Here is a 25,198-nt window from a genome sequence, read left to right as displayed (position 1 = left end):
TTCTGGCTCATTTTGGCAGAAATCTATGGAGAGCATCCTCTGGTTTTGTAATACTGTTCTCCTATTTAGGACAGCCCCAAACATGACTCAGTTATTCCCTGTCACACTCTATATTTTAGCATTTTTCAACTCTTTTTTTTTTCTCCAGTGCTTGATACAGTCAACCCAATTTCCAAACACAGCAGGATTTCAGTATAGGTTTCAGCTCTGTTGAACGTATTGTACTGTACCTGCCACAGACCAAACCACAGGTAGCTGGTGAACGCAGTGAAGCAGGAAATTATATTAACCTTGTGAGTTGTTAGAGACCAAACTAGAGCTTAAATTGAACTGAACACTGGGATACTCGTGAGGCAACCAAAAACTAATACAAATGATAATCTTGGTTTTTGTTAGGATTTTGGATCTTGTATTGATTTTAGCATTCTCCGCCTTTATGTTTCTTAGTGTCTGTTTCCTCGTCTGTGTACTCCTGTTTCAAAGTCTGCTGTTTGTTACTGTTTGTCATTTCCTGTTTTATTTTGTTAATCACAGTACTTCCTGACATTGTCTCGTTTGTTTCTCTGATTCCTTGATTGTTTCCTAATTACCTTGTCATTTGTTGAATTGTTTTTCAAGCAGCCACTCAAGATAGAATTTTGTTTTGTTTTTTTTTAACTCTGGGCAGCACAGTGGTGGGGTGGTCAGCACCGCCACCTCACAGAGAAAATGTCCTTGGTTTGAATCCAGTCTGGATCCTTTCTGTGTGAAGTTTGAAGGTTCTTCTCTCCAGGTACTCCAGCTTCCTCCCACAGTCCGAAGACATGTGGGATTCTACTGGTGATTCAACTGGTGATTCTAAATTGACCGCAGGTGTGAGTGGTCGTCTGTCTGCATGTCTGTAACAGACTGGCGCCCTGTCCAGGGTGTACCCTACCTCTCGCGCTACGACATCTGCGATAGGCTCCAGCCTCTCTGTGACCCTGAATTAGATAAATGGAAGAAAATCGATGGATTTTAATTATGCATATTATACTGATATTTAAAGGTGAAATTAAATCATATTTAGCTATACAAATCCTTTTTGCAGTCTAAAATAATGTGAGCTTGTTCTTTAATCTTTAATTAATTGCATTTTTTATTATTAAAAGGAAGAAAAAATGGTTTTGAAGGAATACTTCTACATCTCAGCCTACTGTCAGTTTCCTTGTTTGACTGATACCAGAAATGTGCACAAACAGACACTGTCACAAGTACTGAAATGAAGACAAAGTGACATGCAACATTTAAAGGACTTTAACGTGCTGTGGGTCATTAGCTATCTAACTTGCAGTCTGACATCAGCAGTGCACTGTTTTCTGATTTGTTCGGTGGTTCATTCACAAACTAAGGTGCATAACGAAACAAATTTGCCAGTTCGATGTGGCTTTACAAAGAGAGGTCTTCCACTGCTGGGTAGGCTACTCTTTGCCTCATTTTGTCCATCTGCCCAGAAAAGAGACATTACTGCTATATGCAAGACTTTATGTAAATAAGGAGTTCACATACTAGAATTTTATTCATGGCTAACACAAAGAAATATCCTAATGGATGAACTTATCAGTCAGAGTGAACAATTAAACCAGTTGAATCACACATCTCACTTAGAAATATAGAACTGGGATTATTCTCTCAAACATCCTCCTCAGTCTAATCCTAAATCAGAGCTCCTATTATATAGTTATGCTTGATAAAACCTGCTGATCAGTGTCATGGCACCAGCTTTCCACTAAATCTTAAATTTCACCCACAGAGAGCAAAATTACAGATCTGAACCCTGTGTGAGTAGAGACCATTTGGGCTCAGGTTAGTTTCCAGAAACAGTCTCCAACCACAGTCTTTGCCAGCGGGACTCAAGCTACACTAAAAAGCCTTCAAGCCAAACCGGGTTCCCCGGAGGATTACGCTAGGATTTGAGTCGACATCGGATTTGTAGAAAGGATGAGACGTTTATCTTTTCTTTTTCCCCAACATTTTTCCAGCGTTCTTCTGTCTTGCATATGTCTTTCTTTCTCTGCATGTTTCTATCTCCCTTTTCTTTCCCCTCTGACTTTCTCTCTTAATCACAGAGACAAGTCTTCTGGGCTGTTGGCATTTACCTCCAGTAGTGAGAAGAAGAAAAAAGGAGGAGGAGGAAGGAATAAAAGCACTGCTGTCAGTTCTTCTTCTCTTGCTCCACGGGACTGGAAGGACAAAAGCTTTCCCTGACAGACCGGATAGCCCTATCTCTACCCAGCCACCATGTCTTAACCATGTCGTCACCATGCCGCCATGTACTCTTTTCTCTTTCTGTCAACCTCCCTTCCTCTACAATAACACAATACACAGAGATAAGTGTATGGCATGTTGAGAAGGAAATAGCAAGGCGCTGGCTCATTCTCAGTGCCATTAGTATGTGTGGGTGTGATTACATGTTAATGTGTATTTGCATTTTACATGTGGTTCAGCATATTGCATGTCACTGCAACTATTTCAGAGAAGTGGACAATCTGTCATGTGCTTCCTCATTGACAAGGCTGTCATCTTAAGTAAGATGTGACCATTATGGTTAAAAGAGAAACAATCACCATACTGGTTAATGATCCACAGCAAAAAGCCCATTCATGGTGAAGGCTGCAGGGTATACAACAGAGATGCTACACATACAGTGTGCAATGTCATCAAGGCCAAAACATCAGCAAGAAAATGGACATGACTGTGGGTACAGGCAATCTGACCTGCAGCTTCTCATCATGTAAAATCGCCCTGCTCGACAGCCTGCACCATGAGGAAAGGACATCATTTACTGTATGTTCTTTTATAGATAAACTATATGATGCTACAATAGAGATTATAAATTACTGTGTTACACATTACTGGCTATAAATAAAGATTACTGTGAGTTTGTATTTTAGCAGAAATTAGTTGCAGAAAATAGTTGTTAAATAAGTCAATGAAAAACTGAAATCACAGGAGTTAAACTGAACATTTTGAATAAGTGTTGTAGTGACTGTGTTAAAGATTGTAATCTTGGCTTGAAATATTAAAAAGATATACTCCAGAAATATTTTTAAATTTCACATAGTTGGGCTAAACTTGTCAGAGACAAAAAAAAGAATGATTAATATCTGTGCAGCAGTGGCAGAGATGATTCTTAGTCCCTAAGCACAGGTCACGATTTAAAAAAAAAAAGAAAAAAAAAAAGTGGATCATAATTTCTCACAGTGCATTGTACAGTTTTCAATCAACCCTTTTCTACAAACTGAATGTAAAACACAGCCTTGGAAACATCAAAATCAGAAAGACTAAGATAACCCTTATGACCTCACAATGTCATTATCAGGTTTATTTTCTCAGACAGCATTGATCTAAGGGAATCAATCATGATTGTGTGGAAAACCGTCTGAATATTTCTGTTACATCTAATACCCATGACAAAATTTTTACTGAGTTTTAAACTTCTATCTTTGTCAGACTATCACTTATAAGAAATGGTTTAAAAAAATTAATTTTCAGGGACATTGAATTCAGTTTTCTCAAATCAGAAGTTTTAGCGCATGTGATGGAATCCTCAAAGCACAGGTCGAGGAGGAGGAGTAGCAGCAATCTTTCACTCCAGCTTATTAATTAATCAAAGACCCAGACAGAGTTTTAATTCATTTGAAAGCCTGGCTCTTACTTTGTCCACCCTAATGAGAAAATTCAAAATGCTGTTTTATTTCTTATTATCTATCGTCCACCTGGCCCTTACTCAGACTTTTTATCTGATTTAGTCCTGAGTTCAGATAAAATAATTTTAGTGATTTTAACATCCATGTAGATACTGAAAATGACAGTCTCAACACTGCATTTAATCTTTTCAGTTGGCTTCTCTCAAAATGTAAATGAGTCTACCCACACTCTGAATATTGTTCTGACATATGGCATAGAAACTGAAGACTTAACAATATTCCCTGAAAACCCTTTCCTGTCTGATCATTTCTTAATAATGTTTAAATTTACTTAGATTACACAATAGTGGGGAATAAATTTTATTACAGTAAACGTCTTTCTGAAAGTGCTGAAAGTTCAAGAATATAACTCATCCATTATTATGCTCTTCAATGCCATGTACCAACACAGTGCAGAGCAGCTACCTAAACTCTACTCCCTCAGAGAGAGCTCATCTAATTAGTAGTTTCAAATCCTCACTGCATAGGACTCTGCATATTGTGGCTCCTCTGAAAAAGAAAGCTTCAAATCAGAAGTGCCTGACTCTGTGGTATAACTCACAAATGCATAGCTTAAACCAGATAACCTGCAAGCTGGAGACAATATGGTGTCTCACTAATCTAGAAGATCTTCATTAAGTCTGGAAAAAGAATTTGTTGCTCTATTAAAAAAAAAAAAAAAAACCTCCATAAAGCTAGGACATCTTACTATTCATCACTGATTAAAGAAAATTGAAGAACTGAAGAAAAAGTATTCCTTTAAGTTTAACTAGTAATGACTTCATGAATTTCTTCACAAATAGAATTTTAACCATAATAGATAAAATTATTCATAACCATCTCATAGATGTATCTTTGTGTACAGCTACTTTCTGTTCTGATGATATTTATTTAGACTCTTTCTCTCCAACTCTTTCAGAGTTAACTTCAGTACTTAGTTCAATAGTTAGTTCCTCCAAGCCATCATCAAACTCAAATTTTTTGATGTAAATGGGGACTCTTCTTCACACACTAAAGTTAATTATGGAATTTCACAGGGTTCTGTGCTGGGACCAATTCTATTTACACTATACATGCTTCCCTTAGGCAGTATTATTAGAAAGGATCGTATTCATTTTCACTGTTATGCAGATGATACCCAGCTTTATCTATCCATGAAGCCAGATGACACAAACCAATTAGTTAAACTGCAGGAATGTCTTAAAACCATAAAGGCGGGGCGCCTGGGTGGCTTAGTGGTGAAGCTGGCAACCACATACATATTCCGCGTTGCATTGTGGTGCGTGGGTTCGAGTCCCAGCCCGTTGCCAATCTGCCAGCGTGTCTTCCCCTGTATCCTTCCCATTTCCTGTCTCTTTCCAATGCTGAGAAAAGCTGTTGTGGCCAAAAATGCAAAAAAAAAAACAAAAAAAACCATACAGGCTTGGATGACCTCTAACCTTTTGCTTCTAAATTCAGATAAAACTGAACTTATTAAAGTTCAGTTTTATTAAAGCTACAGCGAGAGTACTGACAGTGACTAGAAAGAGAGAGCATAGTTCTCTCATATTGGCTTGTCTTCATTGGCTTCCTGTTAAATCCAGAATTGAATTTAAAATCCTTCTTCTTACATACAAGGCCTTGAATAATCAGGCCATACCTTTTCTCAAACACCTCATAATACAGTACCATATGATCCCCAATAGAGCACTTCACTCTCAGACTGCTGGCTTACTTGTGGTTCCTAGGATACTTAAGAGTAGAATGGGAGGCAGAGCCTTCAGCTTTCAGGCGCCTCTTCTGTGGAACCAGCTTCCAGCTTGGATTCGGGAGACAGACACCCTCTCTATTTTTAAGATTAGGCTTAAAACTTTCCTTTATGATAAAGCTTATAGTTAGGGCTGGATCAGGTGACCCTGAACCATCCCTTAGTTATGCTGCTATAGGCCTAGTCTGCTGGGTTGTTCACATAATGCACTGTTTCTTCTCATTCACCTTATTTACTTTGTTGATACTCCACTCTGCATTTAATCATTAATTGATATTAATCTCTGGCTCTCTTCCACAGCATGTCTTTTCTCTCCCCTCAGCCCAACCGGTCGCGGCAGATGACTGCCCCTCCCTGAGCCTGGTTCTGCTGGAGGTTTCTTCCTGTTAAAATAGAGTTTTTCCTTTCCACTGTCGCCAAGTGCTTGCTCATAGGGGGTCATTTTGACTGTTGGGTTTTCTCTGTATTATTGTAGGGTCTTTACCCACAATACAAAGCGCCTTGAGGCGACTGTTTGTTGTGATTTGGCGCTATATAAATAAAATTGAATTGAATTGAATTGAATTGAATAGGGTTGGATCAGGTGACCCTGATACAACCCTTAGTTACCATAGCTGTAATAGGCCTAGGCTGCTGGGGGGGCGGGGTCCATGATGCACTAAGTGTTTCTTTTTCATTCACCACTTTTCACTCTCCATGTATTTATACACCACTTTGTATTTCATCATGAGTTATATTTAACTCTGGCTCTCTTCCACAGCTTGTGTTTCTCCCTCCCCTCAGCACCAACCAGTCATGGCAGATGACTGCCCCTCCCTGAGCCTGGTTCTGCTGGAGGTTTCTTCCTGTTAAAAAGGGAATTTTTCCTTCCCACTGTAGCCAAGTGCTTGCTCATAGGTGTCGTTTTGACTGTTGGGTTTTGTTTGTAATTATTATATGGTTTTTACATTACAATATAAAGCATCTTGAGACGACTGCTTGTTGTGATTTGGCGCTATATAAATAAAATTGAATTGAATGCATGATATAAGTGGCCTTTACAATAAAAAGCAGATCATCGCTGCTAGTAATTATACCTAATATACTCAAGATAAATGGAACATAGACACGTAATTTGAGTTGTGTCTTTCAGTGGTTGGCACTTATTTCGTTACTCAAAATACAACAGATCTATTTAAAGTGATAACCCTTTAACTATTAAACAGCAAAAAAGTTGAGCAACTGGCTTAATAATCCCTCCATATAGCGAGGTTCTAGCCCAAACCTGCGTTTGTGTGTGTTATGTGCAGCAATTTAACTCTGTGCTAAATATCAACATGGATACCCGACTTCAGATAAAACTAATTCTGCCCCCCCAAGCTTTGTCTTCCTATCTCTCTCTCTGTGTCTCTCTCTCTCTCTCTCTCTTTTAAGGCTGTCTGTTAAGCCTCTTACCTATGGGATTATTGGCAACACTAGGTATTATATAGCTTTATTCATCTGGATGATGCGTTATTAATGTGTTGGGAAATGAAACCATCTGTAACGACGGAAGCGGATGATGGGAGGATGAAGGGAAGGGTGGGGTGGGGTGGGGGGTGGTGGCATGTCACACTGAGGCGGGCGAGTTGGCTGGCCTGAAGTTGCGGTGTGTGGTGATTTCTGTGCACGCATGTGTATCTAAATGGTGGGCTGACACAGCGCTATAATGAGTGATAATACTGAGCTTTGTTTGAGTCGACTTGACAGAAGCAAGATGAACAGTTGTTATGAGCTTTGATTGTGCAGATGAGGCATACAAAGGCATCAAGCAGAGCACATCACACACAGAAACATATCCATATACAGAGTCTAATGTGTTGGTACATCACTCTGAGTGCACTGAGAGAAACCAAAGCTGATTTTGTTTCAACTTTACCCCTTTCAAATTTTTGGGAAAACCTGCATAACTGAGTGAACAAACATAAACAACTCAAGTGCATCCACATACTAGGACACAAAGAATCACAAAGCTCTTTAGGACTGGTGGATCTTTTTGTAGTTCAAATAGATGTTGGAGGAAGTTCCATCTTTTTGTGTGTATAGTGCAAAAACAAGTAATTATGTTCTTATATCCCGAATTGTGGTGTCATTTTTGTCGCTTCTAGTGAGGCAGGTACAACAAAAGAACCTGATGGGGTGTGAGTGACATAGATATAGAGTAAGGCCTGATTTAGACTTCTAGTTTAAAAAAGTGAAGTGAAAAGAAGTTTAAAAAAATGGGGACCAAAAAAACAAATACACAAAAATAAAAAACAGGAGACAAATAATGAAAATAAAAAATGAGTGATAAACAAATAAATAAACAATGCTTTAAGAAAAGATCTCAGTTGGCAGATTGTCCCATCGTTTGGGAGCTTTAAAGGCAAAAAGCCCAGTCCCTTTTGTCCTCCATCTCATTGCTGTGGTTGTAGTTGTTAGCATACCACCCATCAGCTGACTAATATGGTGGAGCTGCAAATGCAAACTGAAAAAAATCCCTAACAGGTATATAATTCTCAGGAGGGTACCCCAGTGGGTACTAACCCTCATGCACTCCCCAAATTTCAACCCAGTTTTGGAGCAACGTTTGACAGGTCTCCCATTACAATCATCAAACTGCAAATGAGAGAATAACATTCAGATGAATGCTGTTGATCCCACCAAAGAAGATTGAAAATCGAAATTATATAACAAGGAGGACTGAATCTGTTCCGGACGTTCATTTACGGTTTCTTTTACTATCGTCCAACAGAGCAAAATCATTAACGTAAAAGTTGCAATGCTCGTCTGATAAGCATGTGCCTTGTCATTATAGGTGTTAATCTCATCTTGCATGTTTCATCCAACCAACAGTGAAATCAAAACACATCATTCTTACTTTGTTATATTTGAGAACCTGGAACAGAAAACATTTGCGGTATTAAATATAATATGTTAATGGAACTTGCTTGATGCTCATCTCCTAAGCAAGAGTCAAGATTATTGACATGACTCTGTGAGTCATTCCTCTGTGTGTTCTGTTCCTGGGTATAATGTTTCTAATGCTGTGACACCTGTTGAACAATTAAATGGCTGTTCACCTTTTACACAATGTCAGTAAAGACAGAGGAAGAGAGCCTCTTTTGTAAACAGATTACACTGAAGAAGCCTCCAATACATGCAGAATATCGGCTAGGAAGTGTTAAACAGGGAAGTGTCTGTGCCGTGGGGTTTGAGCTGATATGGATAAGGAAACTTTCAGTCTACAAACTACAGCGCGCATAATCTAAAGTTTCAGGATGCCATAGTGACACTGACATTTTGCATTTTAGTAAGCTGAGCTTAGTGAAATAACATGACAGGGTTTTAAGAGTATTGCATTATGATAATGATAAAAATGTTTTTCCCGTTGCAGGAAGAAGCACTGGTGTCACGTATACAAATTACACTTCAACATCAAAGTGTCTTGGGTTTTCTCCGATGTGCCTCTTTCAAGTCTGAGGTGCACACTTCTTCCCTTAGATCTGAATATGTTCCCACCTCTCTATGTGACTAAAGGCACTTAAAAAAGAAGCTCTCTGTGTGCAAAATCACAACCACAGTTGGATGCGCTGATGGGCAGGCTGTGCTTTACTTTTGCCTCATTACAGGTTTAACAAAATAACACTTTATTGATGTAATGATTGAGACGTTTGAATTTTTAAATCACACAGTGGATCTTCTTGGTGTCTATGGACTGTAATTATGTACGTTCAAAGGTCTGTTTAAGACAGAATAACTCCACGACGATTTACTTTAGGGAAGTGCCAATTTAACTGCCAATTACCACTGTGAAAATGACTTTTATAGGATACAAAACCCAGCACTGACAGTGAGTGGTGCACTGGGGCAAATGATACTGCCAGGAAAGCGAAGTGAGAAAGAACTGAATCTAAAGCTGGAGGAAGGTGAACAAGCAGCTTTTATTACAAAGTGATCAAAAGACTTTCAGGGAAGGGCAAATGAAAACGCTGCCCCTTAAATCATTACACCATCAAAAACGTCACACCAGACAATAGCACACTTTTGTATTACTTCTTGCTAATTTACAGTGCACGCTAGCAGCGTCACTGTCAAAAATCAAGTCTCCATGAATGACAACTAACAATTAAATCTGAATGAACGTGAACACAGCACACAGCACACAGCCTAGTCTTAAACTACCTCTGTAGATTTGCCAGTTCTTTACTGCTTCACTCGAGGGGACTTTATGCCAACATTACTGTCGGGCAGGTGAGCTATGTATAAGTCAGCGAGCAGCTGTACCTTAATCTATTGCTTGTTTCACTGTGGTGTAAACCTGAGCTGCTCCTTCACGGCATACTTCTTTAAAAAGCCTCGTTATGATTTTCCAGTGTTTGCTAGCAAAGAGAAGCACACGCGTGGAAACGTACATTTCTGAGATAAAAAGAACATTTTCTCATAAATATTGACAATATTAAATTCAGAAACATTAGCACAAACTCAACTGATCTGGCCAGCTCTTAAAACTTAAGTTCACCACCAGCACCAGCACCAGCACCAGCACCCCCACCTCCACCCCTCAAACTGAAGCACTACATGAAATTTTAAAAAGGAAACTTTGAAAAAAAAATAAGACTCAAACTTTGTGTATGTCTCTGTGTGTAGCTATAAATTTCTAAGTGCATGTGGGTGTGTTTGTGGGGAACTGTTTCCCTGCATCCACACGATACTCTGGGTTTTTGTGAGAGTGCTGGTGTGTGTGTGTGTGTGTGTGTGTGTGTGTGTGTGTGTGTGTGTGTGTGTGTGTGTGTGTGTGTGTGTGTGTGTGTGTGTCAGTGTGAGTCAGCACTGTGATCATAAACACAGTGTGATGAATCACATTTTAGTTGTGGTGGTGGTGGTGGTGGTTGGAGATTAGATGGTAGTGACAATGGATTTTGGCAAAGCTCCGAAATATGACACATACGTATGGTAATACACATGAGGCAGTGTGTGCGTGATGACACGGTGAACAATAGTTCCAGCCTGACTGAAGTAAAAATGTTTCCATTTTAGACTTGATTATGTTAATTTTGAAAACCTTTAAATCAATTTTAATGACAATATATCAGCCAAAGTGTTGCCAAAGACGTGAATAACTAGAGCTCACAGGACAGGACTTGGAGGCTTCCTCCCACAATTTTCTTTCTAATTTCTGTTTTGTTCTGACTCAGAAGTAACAAGGTCTTCTGTCAGTCACAAATTATTCTATCAACATATCTGCTGCAAAGTCAAATGCGTCACTGTGAGAAAAACTGTAATGAACATCTTTATAATACAATATAATTACCTCGCCCATTGAAAGGTGGCGGGAGGTTATGTTTTTGGTCACATTTGTCTGTTAGCAGGATAACTCGGAAAATTATGAATGGATTTCTATGAAAATTCTCTGGAGTTGTTGGGGGTGGTACATGGAACAACTGTATAAATTCTGGTGGTGATCTGGATCACGATTTGGATCCAGGATTTTATAAAAGGATTATGTACCATTCTGAGACAGGGACAATATTCACATATTTGCCTCTAACCTTATGAGGATAAGTCAGAATCCTCTGAAAAGAATTAGAGTGCAACATGACCATAAGTTCTCATATAGCAAAGTTTGCTCATGATTGAAGGAGTATTCTGGATCTAGAATGCTGAAGACTATTTATGACTGAGTACGACTGTTGGTAGAAAATTTGGGGTGGGCGAGGTATGCGCTCTACTGAGTGCCCTTCTAGTTTATAATAATTTGAGGTTAAGCACATCATTTATCATCACCATACTATGGAAGCATGTGGAAAAAAACTGTAAAATGATAACTCCAGATGGTTCGTAATGCCATATTTACTATAGGAAACCATTAGGAAAACGCAATGGAAAAAGTGTACATCAGAGGTAATGTTACGTGTATTACCATGACTAATGGGAAAACTCTTTACAACATGTGTGAGCTGGACACCCGCCGGGCACATGGGGATCATGACAGTATATGACTACTGCAGCAGATGGAACAAAACCGCTGACGAGCAGATGTGAAGCCAGACTCTTTTTAAAGCTTTACTCAGTCTAGTGCTGAACTTAGATTGGTTTCATTCTGACACATTAACAATTTTTCACATCTATCACCAGCACCGCCTTAATAAGCACCTATTAATAATAATCATGATACTAACTCTTGTAATAAACTGATGTCAGGCAAAACAAGACAGACTAATTAATACGTGCAGAACCTTTTGGTCATGAATCTTTAACAGGTAGCCACAGCACGCGTGAAAAGACAAATTCTGAGCTGACATAATATCATTCATGCGATTAAATCCAGATATTTTTGAACAAAAGCTGTGGCGTCTGTTGGACTAGTGAAGAGAATATCTACACTCTCTAGCAGAATTTCCCTAAAGAGACACGACAGGAAACAACCACTAATGACAACTGTAGCTCCTGCCTGCTGGGATGACACATCCAAAGCTATGCATAATGTTTCCATCCAACACAAGTTATCACATAGAAATTCTTCTATTGTCATACTGTAGCTTCTGGCTCATTCTATTCTGGATCAAAGTGCCGCTATCCCCTCTCTCTGATGTGGTGACTCATATAGCATCAGTTGGCGCTTATGCATCAGCCTTAGGCTGGACAACTCTGCCTTGCCAAGCCCCACACACACACACACACACACACACACACACACACACACACACACAAACCAGCCTTAAGGGGGGTGGGGTGGTGCAGCGATTAACCAGCGCGAGGAAAGTGTATGTGCCTGAGAGCACCAGTTGAATTTAAGAATCCAGGGGGCCACCAAACTGAAGAGAGCAAGCTGAAATCTGACAGGCATGTAACAAGTGCGCTCATAGGCTGTACTGACTGGCAAACAGGCTGGCTACATGTGTTTTAACAGTGAATTGGTTTGAAAGCAGCAAGGAAAAAAGGTCTTGACACAAGTTAGCCACAGTTACTCTTATGTCATATGTGTACAACACAGCAATTCCATGCAACAAATTATACTAAGACCACGACGTGTTATAATATAAACTCACTAAGATGCACCACTGTCCATAAAGGAGTAACATAAGGATATTTTGTTAGAGGATTCTCTGTCAAAAAAATAAAATACTGACTCAATTATAACCTTGCTTTGGCGTGACTTTGCATTGCGGAGATGCCGGCAGGTGGAACTGCGCGTCCCACCAGATGAAGTGAGTGAATCACTAGAAAATCTGCAGAGGAGACAGATGATACAGTGCAGGGCTATGAAAGACTGACTGTCGCACAGTGTATCATACTACATCAAAGCCAGTTATCTACTGGTTGCATGGTAGCTGAAGAGTAGGCTACACATGAATGACTGGCAGCTTTATGAAGGGAAACACTGCTGCACACTTGCCAGGCATAACCGAGTCCAACTTTTTCAGGGCAGCCCAACTGCTTGAGAGACCATGCGAGTCAGAAGCTCAGTTTTTGAGAATTTAATCTGATATATCAGGTTGCAAAAATTAATCAAATGCGGTGTGGAAGTGCTGTGTTAAAAAAAATAAAATAAAAAATTAAACCAGCTCGGTGTGTTAGCCTCTGGCAAAAGTCTCACTTTGTGGAATCTACAAATAAAAATGTGGAATTCTGGGAGTCATGTTTTTACATTTCCAATGAGTTAAACATGAAATTAGATTCTCTAAATGATTCTAAATGGGCACAGTCCCACAGGCAATAGCTTAACTTGATTTAACATTATTGATTTATTCATATTGTTTTCAAGATGTTCATTATGCTGGTCTGGGAGTTTGTTTCGTCTCCATGTCTGTCTTGTGCTTTGTGATTCATGCTGCCACTACCAATAAAACGGTTCCTGTTTTCACAAACGGGCTCTTTGTACACTCCAAAACTACTTTGCAAATTAGGTTATGTTTCAATTTGGCCTGCTGAGACAGTGCTGCTGAGCCATGCAGGTACTGTAGTTGACTTGAAATACCAAATAGACCGTGACAGGTATGGGCTACAACCTCAGTCACCGACTCTGCTATTAGAACACCTCTGCAGCTAGAATTTAAAGAAGGATTTACCCTTCCGCGCTGTTATTCCACCCTGGAGAGAACAACGTGAGCGCAAGCTGACTCCAGAGTCCATACTCAGCTTTGGCATTTCAAACTGAAGTCTGGACAGGAGTGCGTTCATTTAAACGGGCATTCAAACGGTGCAATGTGGCTCCAGACCTCAGCAAGCATCCAGCCGAGGATGCCAGTCTCCCAGCACTGGAGGAGTAAAAAGGGTTCGCTTTACATCTGTCTCGCTTCAGACATCCTATCATTTCCCTACGAGACAGCCTCCGCTCTACTGACAGCATTCAAACACTCATTTTGGGCCCTACCGTGTGCTTGTCTCCCAAAAAGGATAAACTGGAGATATTTGACCTGCCTGCCGACCCCTTCATCCCTGGCGAGACAGTTTCTTTTTTGCGGGGGATATGATATGAATAAATCGGCAGCGCCTCTGTCTTACCGGCTGCTGTATGTGGCGAGACGTCCCCCTCCCAGGCGGAGGGAGATGCTGCCGCGGCTTGCTCCCGTGCTGGATATAGTCGCTGCCAGCGGCTTTGTTGCCCGCGACCCGGTCCCTCTTCTCCCTCACGTTTGACCCTCCGTTTTCTCTTTCTTCGCCGGAGTCGAGGGTGCTGAAGTTCCACACAATCAGCGTCTGCACCAGCAGCACCGTGAGGGCAGCTATGAGAGCGGACCGCGACCTGCGGGCCAACCTGCGAGCACACAAGCCGCCAACCATCTTCGCACCGGGCTGCACGGAGCTGGAGGACCGTCTGTAGCTCTGCGCAGCGCGACGGGAGGAAAGAGTGGAAGTAGAGGGAGGACGAGGAGGAGGAGGTGGTGGTGGTGGTGGTGGAGAAGGAGGGAGGGAGTTGGAGCTTTACGGCGGCAGAGGCGAGGAGAAGCGTCGAGAAGGAGACACAGGGCCACCGTGTGGTGAAACTCGGTGAGCTTTTCAGTGTCGGAGGATGCTCCCAGCATCTGTACGGCTCTGCGCGCTGTTCCCCTCTCTGAAAGAAATTACAGTCTAATATTTGTATCTTTTAAAGGAATATAGATAATGACCAAATAGCTACCTGCAACTGTTGAAACGACCGCTATCATTATCACAAGGCAGAAAACAACCGTATTAGTGAGCCTTAAGGGGTTCTTGACAGACTCTTGCCTCTGGCAGCTTTTATCTAATGCACCCCAGTGGAATTTCTTTAGGGCCTCTCTAAGTTTTAGAAAGATTATCTCCTTTGCACTACATTTGCTGCAGCCCAGCTGGGATCCAATAGGAAAATTACATCTGTCCTCCCTGATGTGCTGTAGCTCAATAATGGAGCTGGTGATTTGCCCCCGGTCCAAAATGGACGATAATTGTCATTACGGGGGCTGGTCATCTGGTCAACTGTCCTTTTAACCAATGGGCCCACCTGCTGTTCACCCTAATCTTTCACTCAGTAAGATGTGGGAGAGTGCTGAAATTGGTAGTTGCCCCTTGAGGAAGAACAAAATTTAGAGTTTAGCCTCTAAATTACTTTATGAATTTCTGATGATAAAAGAAATTTATAACGTCTAATTGAAATCAAGTGCAATTTCTTAATTTTTAGCACAAACTTCATCTACTTTTAGTAATGGCTGTGTAGATATATGCAAGGTGTTTTTTTTTTTTATTATATCATGGGTTAGTTTAGTCTGTCTACCTCTCTTTAAATGTTCCTCCTTCGTGCCAGCCATGTAATTGAAGTTTCAGAATAGACTAGAAGTAGGAAATCCTTTTGCAATCCTGTGACGGATTCAGCATTAAACTGTTTTTTTCATGAATTAGATGAACCAATTCTTCTAATTCCTTTGTAGTTTATTTTATTTTTACTTGTATTTTTGATACTTCAACAGGAGCCTGTCATTGGCCTCTCTCTCTTGCACTTTCTTTCTCTCTTCTGAAAAGCTCCATGGTTCCTGCTTTTTTTTTTTTAAATGACAGAAAAAAAGTAATAATATCTCCGCCAACAGGCCTTTTTATACACAGCAGGCATTTTGACTTGCCATTGTAGGAAAAGCGTAGGTGTTACTAAAAACATTAAAAATGGCTCAGATCTATTCAAGCGTTCCAAGAAGTCACAACAGTGACCCATGCATAAAGAATACAGGGAGCCTGAAACTGAAGGAGCTGAATAGAATTCAGTCATCAATAATTTTATTTTATTCTTTTAAAGCTGTGCTTTCCCTGCTGTGACAAAACGACTTCTGTGAAAAATGCCTGTGTTTGGAGAGCAGAGCTGGTCTAAAAATCAGCAGGTGGCAAATATTCATGCAAATGGTAGTAGTTTATTATTATTATTATTACTACTATTTTTAATTTACATACAGTCCTATTGCGTTTAATGAAAAAAACAGAAACCATCAAACATATATATATATATATATATATATATATATATATATATATATATATATATATATATATATATATATATATATATATATATATATATATATATATATATATATAATATATATATATATATTATTACTTTCTGTCATTTATGACTGACGATTATATATATATATGCCTTTTTTTTTTAACATTACCATTACCATTAAAATAAAAGTCAATTTAGATAATGCTGCTAAATAATGTCCCTCAAAAAATTTCTCTGGGCCCCACCCCAGTCCCATCAGGAGTCACCTGTTTAGCTGCGTGTTCTCCTTGAATTGCTGGCTGAGTGGCGTCCAAAAAACGACGTGGGCTTTATAGATAATTGGGAAACTTTTTTGGGAAAACCTGGTATTATTAGGAGAGACAGCATCCATTTCACCTTGGATGGAGCAGCTCACATTTCTAGAAATCTGGCCAAATTTATCTCCCCCCCCCCCCAAAAAAAAAACCAAAGCAAAAAACGACTATCCAGAGTTGAAGCAGAGGAAGCAGAGTTGCAGTCTTACATGCCTATTTGTAGCTTCTCCCAAAACCCCATCCTCATAGAGACTGTGTCTGCTCCCAGACAAAACAAACCAAAATCAGCAAAAAATCTATTTAAGCATAAAAATTCACAAATAAAAGAACATTATAGCACTCTCAATTTAGTAAAAATGTGGACTATTAAACATTATGTCTCTCTCTTTTAAGTTCCTGTTACTAAATGATTTAATAATTAATCAACATTGATTTATTTTGCCTTAGAGAAACCTGGTTAGTTTATATGAATCACACTAATTGTCAGAATGCTTGAAGCACAGGTTGAGGAGGAGGAGTAGCAGCAACCTTCCAATCCCACTTATTAATCAAAGACCCAGACAGAATTTTAATTCTTTTGAAACTCTGACTCAACCTTCTCCACCCTAATTGGAAAACTAAAAAAACAGTTTCATTGGTTGTTATCGACTTTTTATCTGATTTAGCGCTCAGTTCAGATAAAATAATTATAGTGGGTGATTTTAACATGTAGATACTGGAAGTGACAGCCTCAACACTGTATTTAATCTATTACTAGGCTCAACTGGCTTCTATCAAAATGTAAATGAGCCCACCCACCACTTTAATTACTCTGGATCTTGTTCTGACATAATATGGCATAGAAACAGTATTCTCCCAAAACCTTCTTTTGCCTGATCATTTCTTAATAATATTTAAATTTCCAATAATGGATTACTGAGCAGTTGAGAATAAATTTCATTACAGTAGAAGTATTTCTGAAAGTGCTGTAACTGAGTTTAAGGATATAATTCCTCCACTGTTATATTCTTCAGTGCCATGTGCCACCACATTGCAGTGCAGGTACCTGAACTCTACTCCCACAAAGGTCAATTCTCTCATTAGCCGTTTTGCATTTTCACTGCATATGACTCTGGATACTGTGGCTCCTCTGAAAAAGAGAGCCTTAAATCAGAAGTGTATGACTTCCTGGTATAATTAAAAAATGCACAACTTAAAGCAGATAACCCGTAAGCTGGAAAGGAAATGTCGTCTTGCTAATTTAGAAGATCTTCATTTAGCCTGGAAAAAGAGTTTGTTTTGCTATTAAAACAGCCCTCCATAAAGCTGGAACATCTCACTATTCATCAGTGATTGAAGAAAATAAGAACAAGCCAGGTTTGTTTTCACTGTAACCAGGCTGACAAGGATTCAGAGCTCTGCTGATGAGAGTATTCCTGTAACCTTAACTAGAAATGACTCCATGAATTTCTTCACAAATAACATTTTAACCATTAGAGAAAAAATTATTTATAACCATCTCACAGACACATCAGTACGTACAGCTACTCTCAGTACTAATGATATTTATTTAAACTCTTTCTCTCCAATTGATCTTTCTGCGTTAACCTCAGTAGTTACGTACTTCCTCCAAACCTTTAACATGTCATGGGCTGGGGCTGGCTGAGTTGTTTGTAGTGTTGTGTTTTCTTCTAGGTGAATCTGTGGGCAGGCAGCTTGGGTCAGGCAGAACCTGTCACCACTGGCTGGGCAGCGCACCTCTCGCTTGTTAGACGGATCAAGGCTTGGGGTATTTAAGACAGACTAAGAAAGTGGTTTGCTGCCAGATTTTACAAACTCCATGGTAGCAACACAACTCATTAGTTTTTCCTCATGCTTAAATCCTTGCCTGCCTGCCAGTAACTTTGACCTTCCCTCTCCCTTCAGCTTGCTACTCCTTTGCCCCCACTCCGTATTTCTAAGGATATTCATTGCTGCACTTTGCAGCCATTTCCTCTTTGCCTCACTAGCTTCGACCAGCCATCCCCACGGAGTTCAGAGTTGTACTCCGAGACAACCGCTTAAGTTTAATCTGATTATGCTCCTGTTATTTGATAAACTCTTCTGTTTCATGAGAATGCGCCTAGTCTGCTTCTTCAGTCCAGTTTGCTCTAGCAGCCATGACATAATGTGTCAATTAGACTCCATTCCTACAAGACTGCTCAAAGAAGTCCTACCATTATAATTAATGCTTCGATCTTGATCAATATATCTCTATTAATATGCTACATACCACAGTAATTAAACCCTTATTTAAAATTCATCACTTCACCCAGCTGTCTTAGCTAATTATAGACAAATTTCCAATCTTCTTTTTATTTAAAAAATTATTCAAAGAGTAGTTGTAAAACAGCAAAATGATCTGTACTAGTGAAAGTTACTAATGATCTTCTTATGGCCTCTGACGGTTGACTCATCTCTATGCTTGTCCTGCTAGACCAAAGTACAGCGTTCAATGCTGTTGACCACAATATTATTACTACATGCTGTAGGTATTAATGATACTTAGTGCAGTTTGAATCATGTCTATCTAATATACTCTAATTTCTTCATGTAAATGGGGAGTCTTCTTCACACACTAAGATTAATTATGGAGTTCCACAGGGTTCTGTACTGAGACCAGTTTTGTTTATATTATACATGCTTCCCTTAGGCAGTATTATTAGAAAGCATAATATAGATTTTCATTGCTATGCAGATGATACCCATCTTTATCTATCCATGAAGCCAGGATATGTACTTCAATGCACATATTAAACAAATATGTAGAACTGCTTTCTTGCATTTGTGCAGTATCTCTAAAATTAGAACCAACTAGTTCATGCATTTATTACCTCTTGGCTGGACTATTGTAATTCATTATTATTAGGTTGTCCTAAAAGGTCCCTGAAAAGCCTTCAATTGGTCCAAAATGCTGCAGCTAGAGTTCTGACAGGGACTAGAAAGAGAGAGCATATTTCTCCCATATTGGCTTGTCTTCATCGGCTCCCTGATAAATCCAGAATTGAATTTAAAATCCTTCACCTCACATACAAGCTCTTGAATTATCAGGCCCCATCCTATCTCAAAGACCTTATAGTACCATATCACCCCAACAGAGCACTTTGCTCTCTGAATGCAGGCTTACTTGTGGTTCCTAGGGTGAAAGTAGAATGGGAGGCAGAGCCTTCAGCTTTCAGGTCCCTCTTCTGTGGAACCAGAACCATTTATTTATACACCACTTTGAATTTAATAATTAGTTATTATTAATCCTGGCTCTTTTCCACAGCACGTCTTTTGTCTCCTTCCCCATCCCCAACCGGTTGCTGCACATGACTGCCCCTCCCTGATTTTTAAAATTAGGGCTATGGAGATTCTATTGATGTATAGTAAGTTGAAATATTCCACAGGATGGTACTACAGCATGTATAAATGTAAAGATATTTGCTGGCGGACTTGTTCTATTATAGGTCATAAAGGGTTAAATAATTTCATATAAAACAATTTCATTGCCTAATTCCAAAAAATCCTACTCAAATAGGTTCCTCACCTTGGATATGCCTCCTAATCACTCACATAAAATCATTCCTCAAAGCCTAGATACACCTTCTAAATGAATCCATGAAAAAATTCAAAGCTCTGTAATGCTGACATCCCAGAGTAATCAAAAGCCTGTATAAAATTCTACACTCCTGTTAGTAATTATCATTTAAATTCAGACTAAGAAAAAAACTAAAGAGAATCTGGCACTGATGATGTCATCCACACTAAAAGGAAATTCACTTGCTGAGCATTTGTGTAGGAAGCTTCACAAATAACTTTCATGTCCCACGCTGAAGAGGGAATATTTTTATACCAATCAAACTTTCAGTTGAACTCTTCTGAGTGATTCAGAGATGCGTGTTAAATACGCTTCCTGAGCTCTACTGACATGGAAACACTCTGAGTAACAGAGATACAAAGCTTCTCTTATAGATGCACAGCCCAATACTTCACCTACACCTACACCTGCAGTTTGGTTGTGCTCTGTTTCTACAGTGGGATTACATTCATGCTTCCAAAGTTAAGACCTAGACCAGTTATAGAATGAATACAACATACCACTGAAAGCAGTCACAAACTTGGATCTATGAGTCAGTAAATTCATTACAAAAGTAGGGCTGAAGTACTATGTAACAGGGTGCAAAGAAACTTAGTACAGAAAGTAAGGAAAGTTGTGTTTGGGCAATTATTTCTTTGTTGTAACAATGCTTCTTGGCAATAAATCTTATATCATTGGAAAGCCTGTTTATTTCCCCTTACATGGTGCCACACCTGTAAGGAAAATGTATTTGTGGCTTGAGTAGCAGAGTTCAGTATGTGGGTTGCGCCCATGAAAAACTTGCCAGATATTCTCTGCCAATGCCAAACAGCTTATTCTGCTATTGACTCTTGTTTTTAGTTTCTGGTACCCCAGGTGCTGACAGTCAGGCTTGTCATCATTGGAGGCAATCTCAATGCAGAGAGAGATATCAAGATGAGATTCTATAACCAGTGGCAATCCCATATCTCCACAGTCTGGGACTGAACTCTATCTTCCAAAATGACAGTGCTCACCCCAGAGAGTGGGGTTTATCCCTCCAGAATTTGTAGCTAGGTAGGATGGAATGGCCTGCCTGCAGTCCTGACCTCAACCCCACTGAACACTTGTGGGATCAGCTTGGGCATGCTGTTTGAGCCAGAGTGACCAACACAACCACCCTGGTTATTGCAACAAGTGCTGGTTGAAGAATGGTACGTCATCCCACAGCAGTTTGTTGCTAAGCTGGTGACATGAGGAGGAAATGCCAGGCTGTTGTGGTTGTGTATGGTTCTTCTACATGCTACTGAGGTCCCTGTTTGTTAAATGAATAAGCTGTTAAACTGCCAATATGTTTTGTTTCTTCATACTTCGATCTTCCAATCCAATAAACAACACCAAACAAGAGTCAATAGCAGAATAAGCTGTTTGGCACTGGTAGAGAAGATCTGGCAAGTTTTTCATGGGTGCAACCCACACACTCAACTCTGCTGCTCAAGCCACAAATACATTTTCCTTACAAATGTAGCACCATGTAAGGGGAAATAAAGAGGCTTCGCAACGGTATACGACTTATTGCCAAGAAGGATTGTTACAACAAAGAAATAACTGACTAAACACAAATTTACATACTTCTTGTGCAAAGTTTGCTTAAAGGTAAATCCAAGCTAAATTCAAGTTTAGGGAATGTTCAGCTTCAGATGCAGTCTACCAGACATGCTCTTCCTTAAACACTTAATCAGCCAATCACAGGAAGAGGAATGTATCAGGTCTTCATCACCCCATTTATCATGGATTTCTACAAATTTCTGAAAGGTCATTCACTATAACCAGAGCATCTAAACATTCTTCAATAAATTATATTTGAATAAATTTACAGCAATGAAAAAAAAAAGTCAGTTTTAGATTTTAAGGTTGGTGTTTTGAATGCTTTATAATTATGTTATAATACTGTCACTAAAAACTAACCAGTTAAATTATTATGATATATCCTAGTTTAATTGATGCAGAGCCATCAAATTTCCTTCATTTACATGAAAAAGGTTTTATAATAAATGATCATTCTCTTCCAGAAGCACTAAAGTAATTCTTTATAGTTCTTCAATTATTATTGTACATATGCTCTATATGTATAATATATACATATTTATTTATTTTAAATATTTATTTTACATTAGGATGTCTATGTGCACTTCCTGCCTGCATTACAGTACACTCTGTGCCATATTCTTAAATAATTTAGAGGATGACAATAAGTTTTAACATATAAAAAAAAAGATATACGCCATGTACGCTCAAATTATCTAAATGCACTGAGGACTGTAATTTACTTGGGTGACTGTACACTAGCCCCAGCATTATAAACTGACCCTTAGAAGAAGCTGCAGTGCATCCCAAGAGTAACAAAAGCACCAGTGGTGACTCAGAATACAAGGCTCTCTCTGTTGGTTAGTTTATAGTAGATAAAGGAGAAGAGGACAGTCCCTTTAATTTTCCACTAGATGTTTTGCCTTGAATTTCCCTGTGACTACGATAAACATCACTATAAGAGAAGAGTCAGACAAACTTCCCCAGTCAGATGTTTTTTGATAAACAAGTTCCTGATTTATGATATCGCACTTGATTATGATTATTAGCTTTCATGTTTACGCACGTTGTTGCCTTAACTAATATTGAGCATGTAGGGAGAGTGAAAGAAGCTGGAGAACATTGCTAACCCTAAACATTATTATGTCTAATGTGTTAGCAAACATTTACATATGTAGCATGCATAAACCAATATAAACATTATTTCTGTGCTTGTTTTTTCCCTCACTAATAAATTCAAATCTAGCATATTTTATCTCTGGGGGCTACTTTTAGCTTCTCCCTTGCCACAGTGGATCACCACTCTGCATGTATGAGTTGGCAGATTTTTTTTATGCTAGATGCCCTTCCTGACAATACCCAAGGGGTATTTGTGTGTGTGACGGGATACAAACCAGCAACCCTTTGCTTGTCATGCAATTGTGTTAACCACTACCCCATTAGAGGTACTACTATTATGAGCTTAGTTTAGCTCTGGTGTGGTTAAGTGCTTGACTGTGTTTACCAGCTAGCCACTAACTTTGCCAGGTATTTGGTGCTAGGCAGGTTCTGTACATTGATGATATCAGAGCTTTTAGCTGAAAGCATCTGCCACTTTTTGGCCTGAAATAGTAGGTGAAAGAAAGAAAGAGGTGATGGAAATACCTCTTACATAATTATATTACATAACCTCTTATATAATTGTTTGATGCATTGATATACTGATTAGTGAAGTCATATTTTACTCTTTACCATTGTGTTCCTATAATGTAAGGCGCTACTGGAACTTAAATTTCCCTGATGGAATCTTCCTAAAGGGATTAATAAAGTTTAATTTAATTTTATCTGGACGCACCACAAGAGAATGAATGATGTGGTAGCTAAAGCCCTCATAATGTTGTGAGTGATTGACAACTGTGACACAGATCAACAAGATCAACAAGAACTATTGATTTAAAGGCATTAGACCCATTGATGCTAAAGCTCCAGCAACTATTCCATTAGTTTGTCTATTCACACAAAATTGACAGCTCTCTTTGATGTCAAGGATCCAGTTTCATCTGCCTTACATTCAGGCAAGGAACGAAGCTTTTAATCTAAGTTGCTGCGCTACACAGGGAGTATTTTTCAAGACATAACACACCAGGGACAGTTACATCAGACCCTGAGAATTAGTAAATGAAAGAAGAGCCTACTGCCCACTCTAAGCATTTATCATGTTTACTCTGTGATGTTGAATAAATGATTGAGCTTTAGGCAACTAAAGAAAAATGCAGATGCTTATTAAAAATTTTCAATAGGCAAATTGAAACTGATTTGCTGCTTGGAGACTAAAAAAGAAACGTGTCAAAACATTATGACTACCAAAACCTACTCTAAATGCGTCCTGTATCATTAAGCATCATTACTTTAACAGCAGTTCCATTCAGTTCTGTAAGCTGGGAGCATGAGCCACCATGGATTCGAGCACATCACCCCAGACCCTCTAAACTGTTTGTGGTACCAACCTTCTTGAACCACTGTCAGTAGGCACTTGCAGTTTGGCTCCAACCCAGTCTTGTGACCCATTTCAAACTCACTCTGGTCTTTACAATTGCCCATCTGTTGAACAAACTAGACTCTCTAGTTTTTCATTGGTTATGTGTCCCAGTACAGTTTAGTTGGGAGTCCCTCAACATTGGAAACAGACACACTATCAGACTACCCTCCACACTAAAAAATGACACAAAAACTGTATCCAGTACATTATAATTGACTTATTTGATTACCTGGGACTGAAAATGAGTTGGTTATTAATTCAGTTATTCATGTTTATGCACAGTAGTGTATTTCTTTATTGTTTTTTTTTTTTCTGTCTTTGACAGTGGCTAAATCCCAGCTGGTTGCACACCAAGGATCAGAAAGCTTTTGGATGTATGAGACATCACTAAAATGACTAAAATGTAGGAAACATTGACTCCTTTATGAAAGCTATTCATTCTTTTTTGTTTTAGAGTAACAAAACACTAAGGTGAATAAATAAGAAGACAGATGGGACACAGACAGTGGCCACAGCTTTCTGGCAAATTTGTAGCTGAATGAAGGTCAAAACAACATAATTGGAGGAAGAAAACAATAAATTTGTTTGATGCAAATTCTGACACCAGTCGTTGTTTAAATATATCATGCATAGGATTGGAAAGTAAAGTATATACTTCACTTTCCAATCCTGTATTAAATTGTCTTTTTGAGGTTCACACTGCAGTTTTTCATCTCCTTGACTGACATAGAGACAAAGCACATGCCGTCCAAAACCACAGCTTGATACAAGACAAAGAATGTGAGCAGCTGACAAGGCAATAAGACATTGTTACCATTCTCAGACTTCCATTTTCATTTTCAGCTTAACTGTAAATTAGTCTCGTAGAATATTTCTCTCATAGCAAAGACTTGTAACAAGAAGAAGCCCACTTTAATCAAAACTTTCGGAAAATAAACAGGAACAGTTTGTTTGTGTCCCCTATTTTGCATCTATCATGCAGCTCGACAGGCAGGAAAGTAATGTTAATGGGGCTTGAGTGCAGCCCTTGTCAAAAAGTAAAGTCGGCAGGTTCCTGCATTTTGAAATGCCTAATCTGCGTTCTGATCATACAGATTTCGAGAAGTATCTTTGCATGTGAATTGCCGCGCAAATTATTAACTTGGTGGCATTTCTGCAGGCAAACAATGCTAATGTTACAGAGATAAGGCTCCAGACTGCAGACTGCTGCACTGAATTTCAAAATTTCTTTATATGCACACGCAGACACTCCAAAATTATTTGAGCATCTTACACATGTTAATTCTTACTTCATCAAGGTGTGAGAGACAGGATGA

General features: G+C 39.2%; 1 protein-coding gene across 1 annotated transcript in view; it reads right to left on the bottom strand.

Annotated features, from left to right (window-relative positions):
- xylt1 (xylosyltransferase I) overlaps positions 1-25,198 on the bottom strand; it is a 106,373-nt gene that overhangs the window by 80,408 nt on the left and 767 nt on the right. Inside the window, exon 2 of the mRNA XM_030741706.1 lies at positions 13,960-14,509. Within this exon, the coding sequence (XP_030597566.1) occupies positions 13,960-14,238 (279 nt within the window). The 5' untranslated portion in view covers positions 14,239-14,509. The remainder of the gene's footprint in view (positions 1-13,959; positions 14,510-25,198) is intronic.

Source organism: Archocentrus centrarchus, chromosome 1 (genome assembly GCF_007364275.1).
Source record: "Archocentrus centrarchus isolate MPI-CPG fArcCen1 chromosome 1, fArcCen1, whole genome shotgun sequence".
NCBI classification, from domain to species: domain Eukaryota; kingdom Metazoa; phylum Chordata; class Actinopteri; order Cichliformes; family Cichlidae; genus Archocentrus; species Archocentrus centrarchus.
This window is presented reverse-complemented; position numbering and strand designations above follow the sequence as displayed.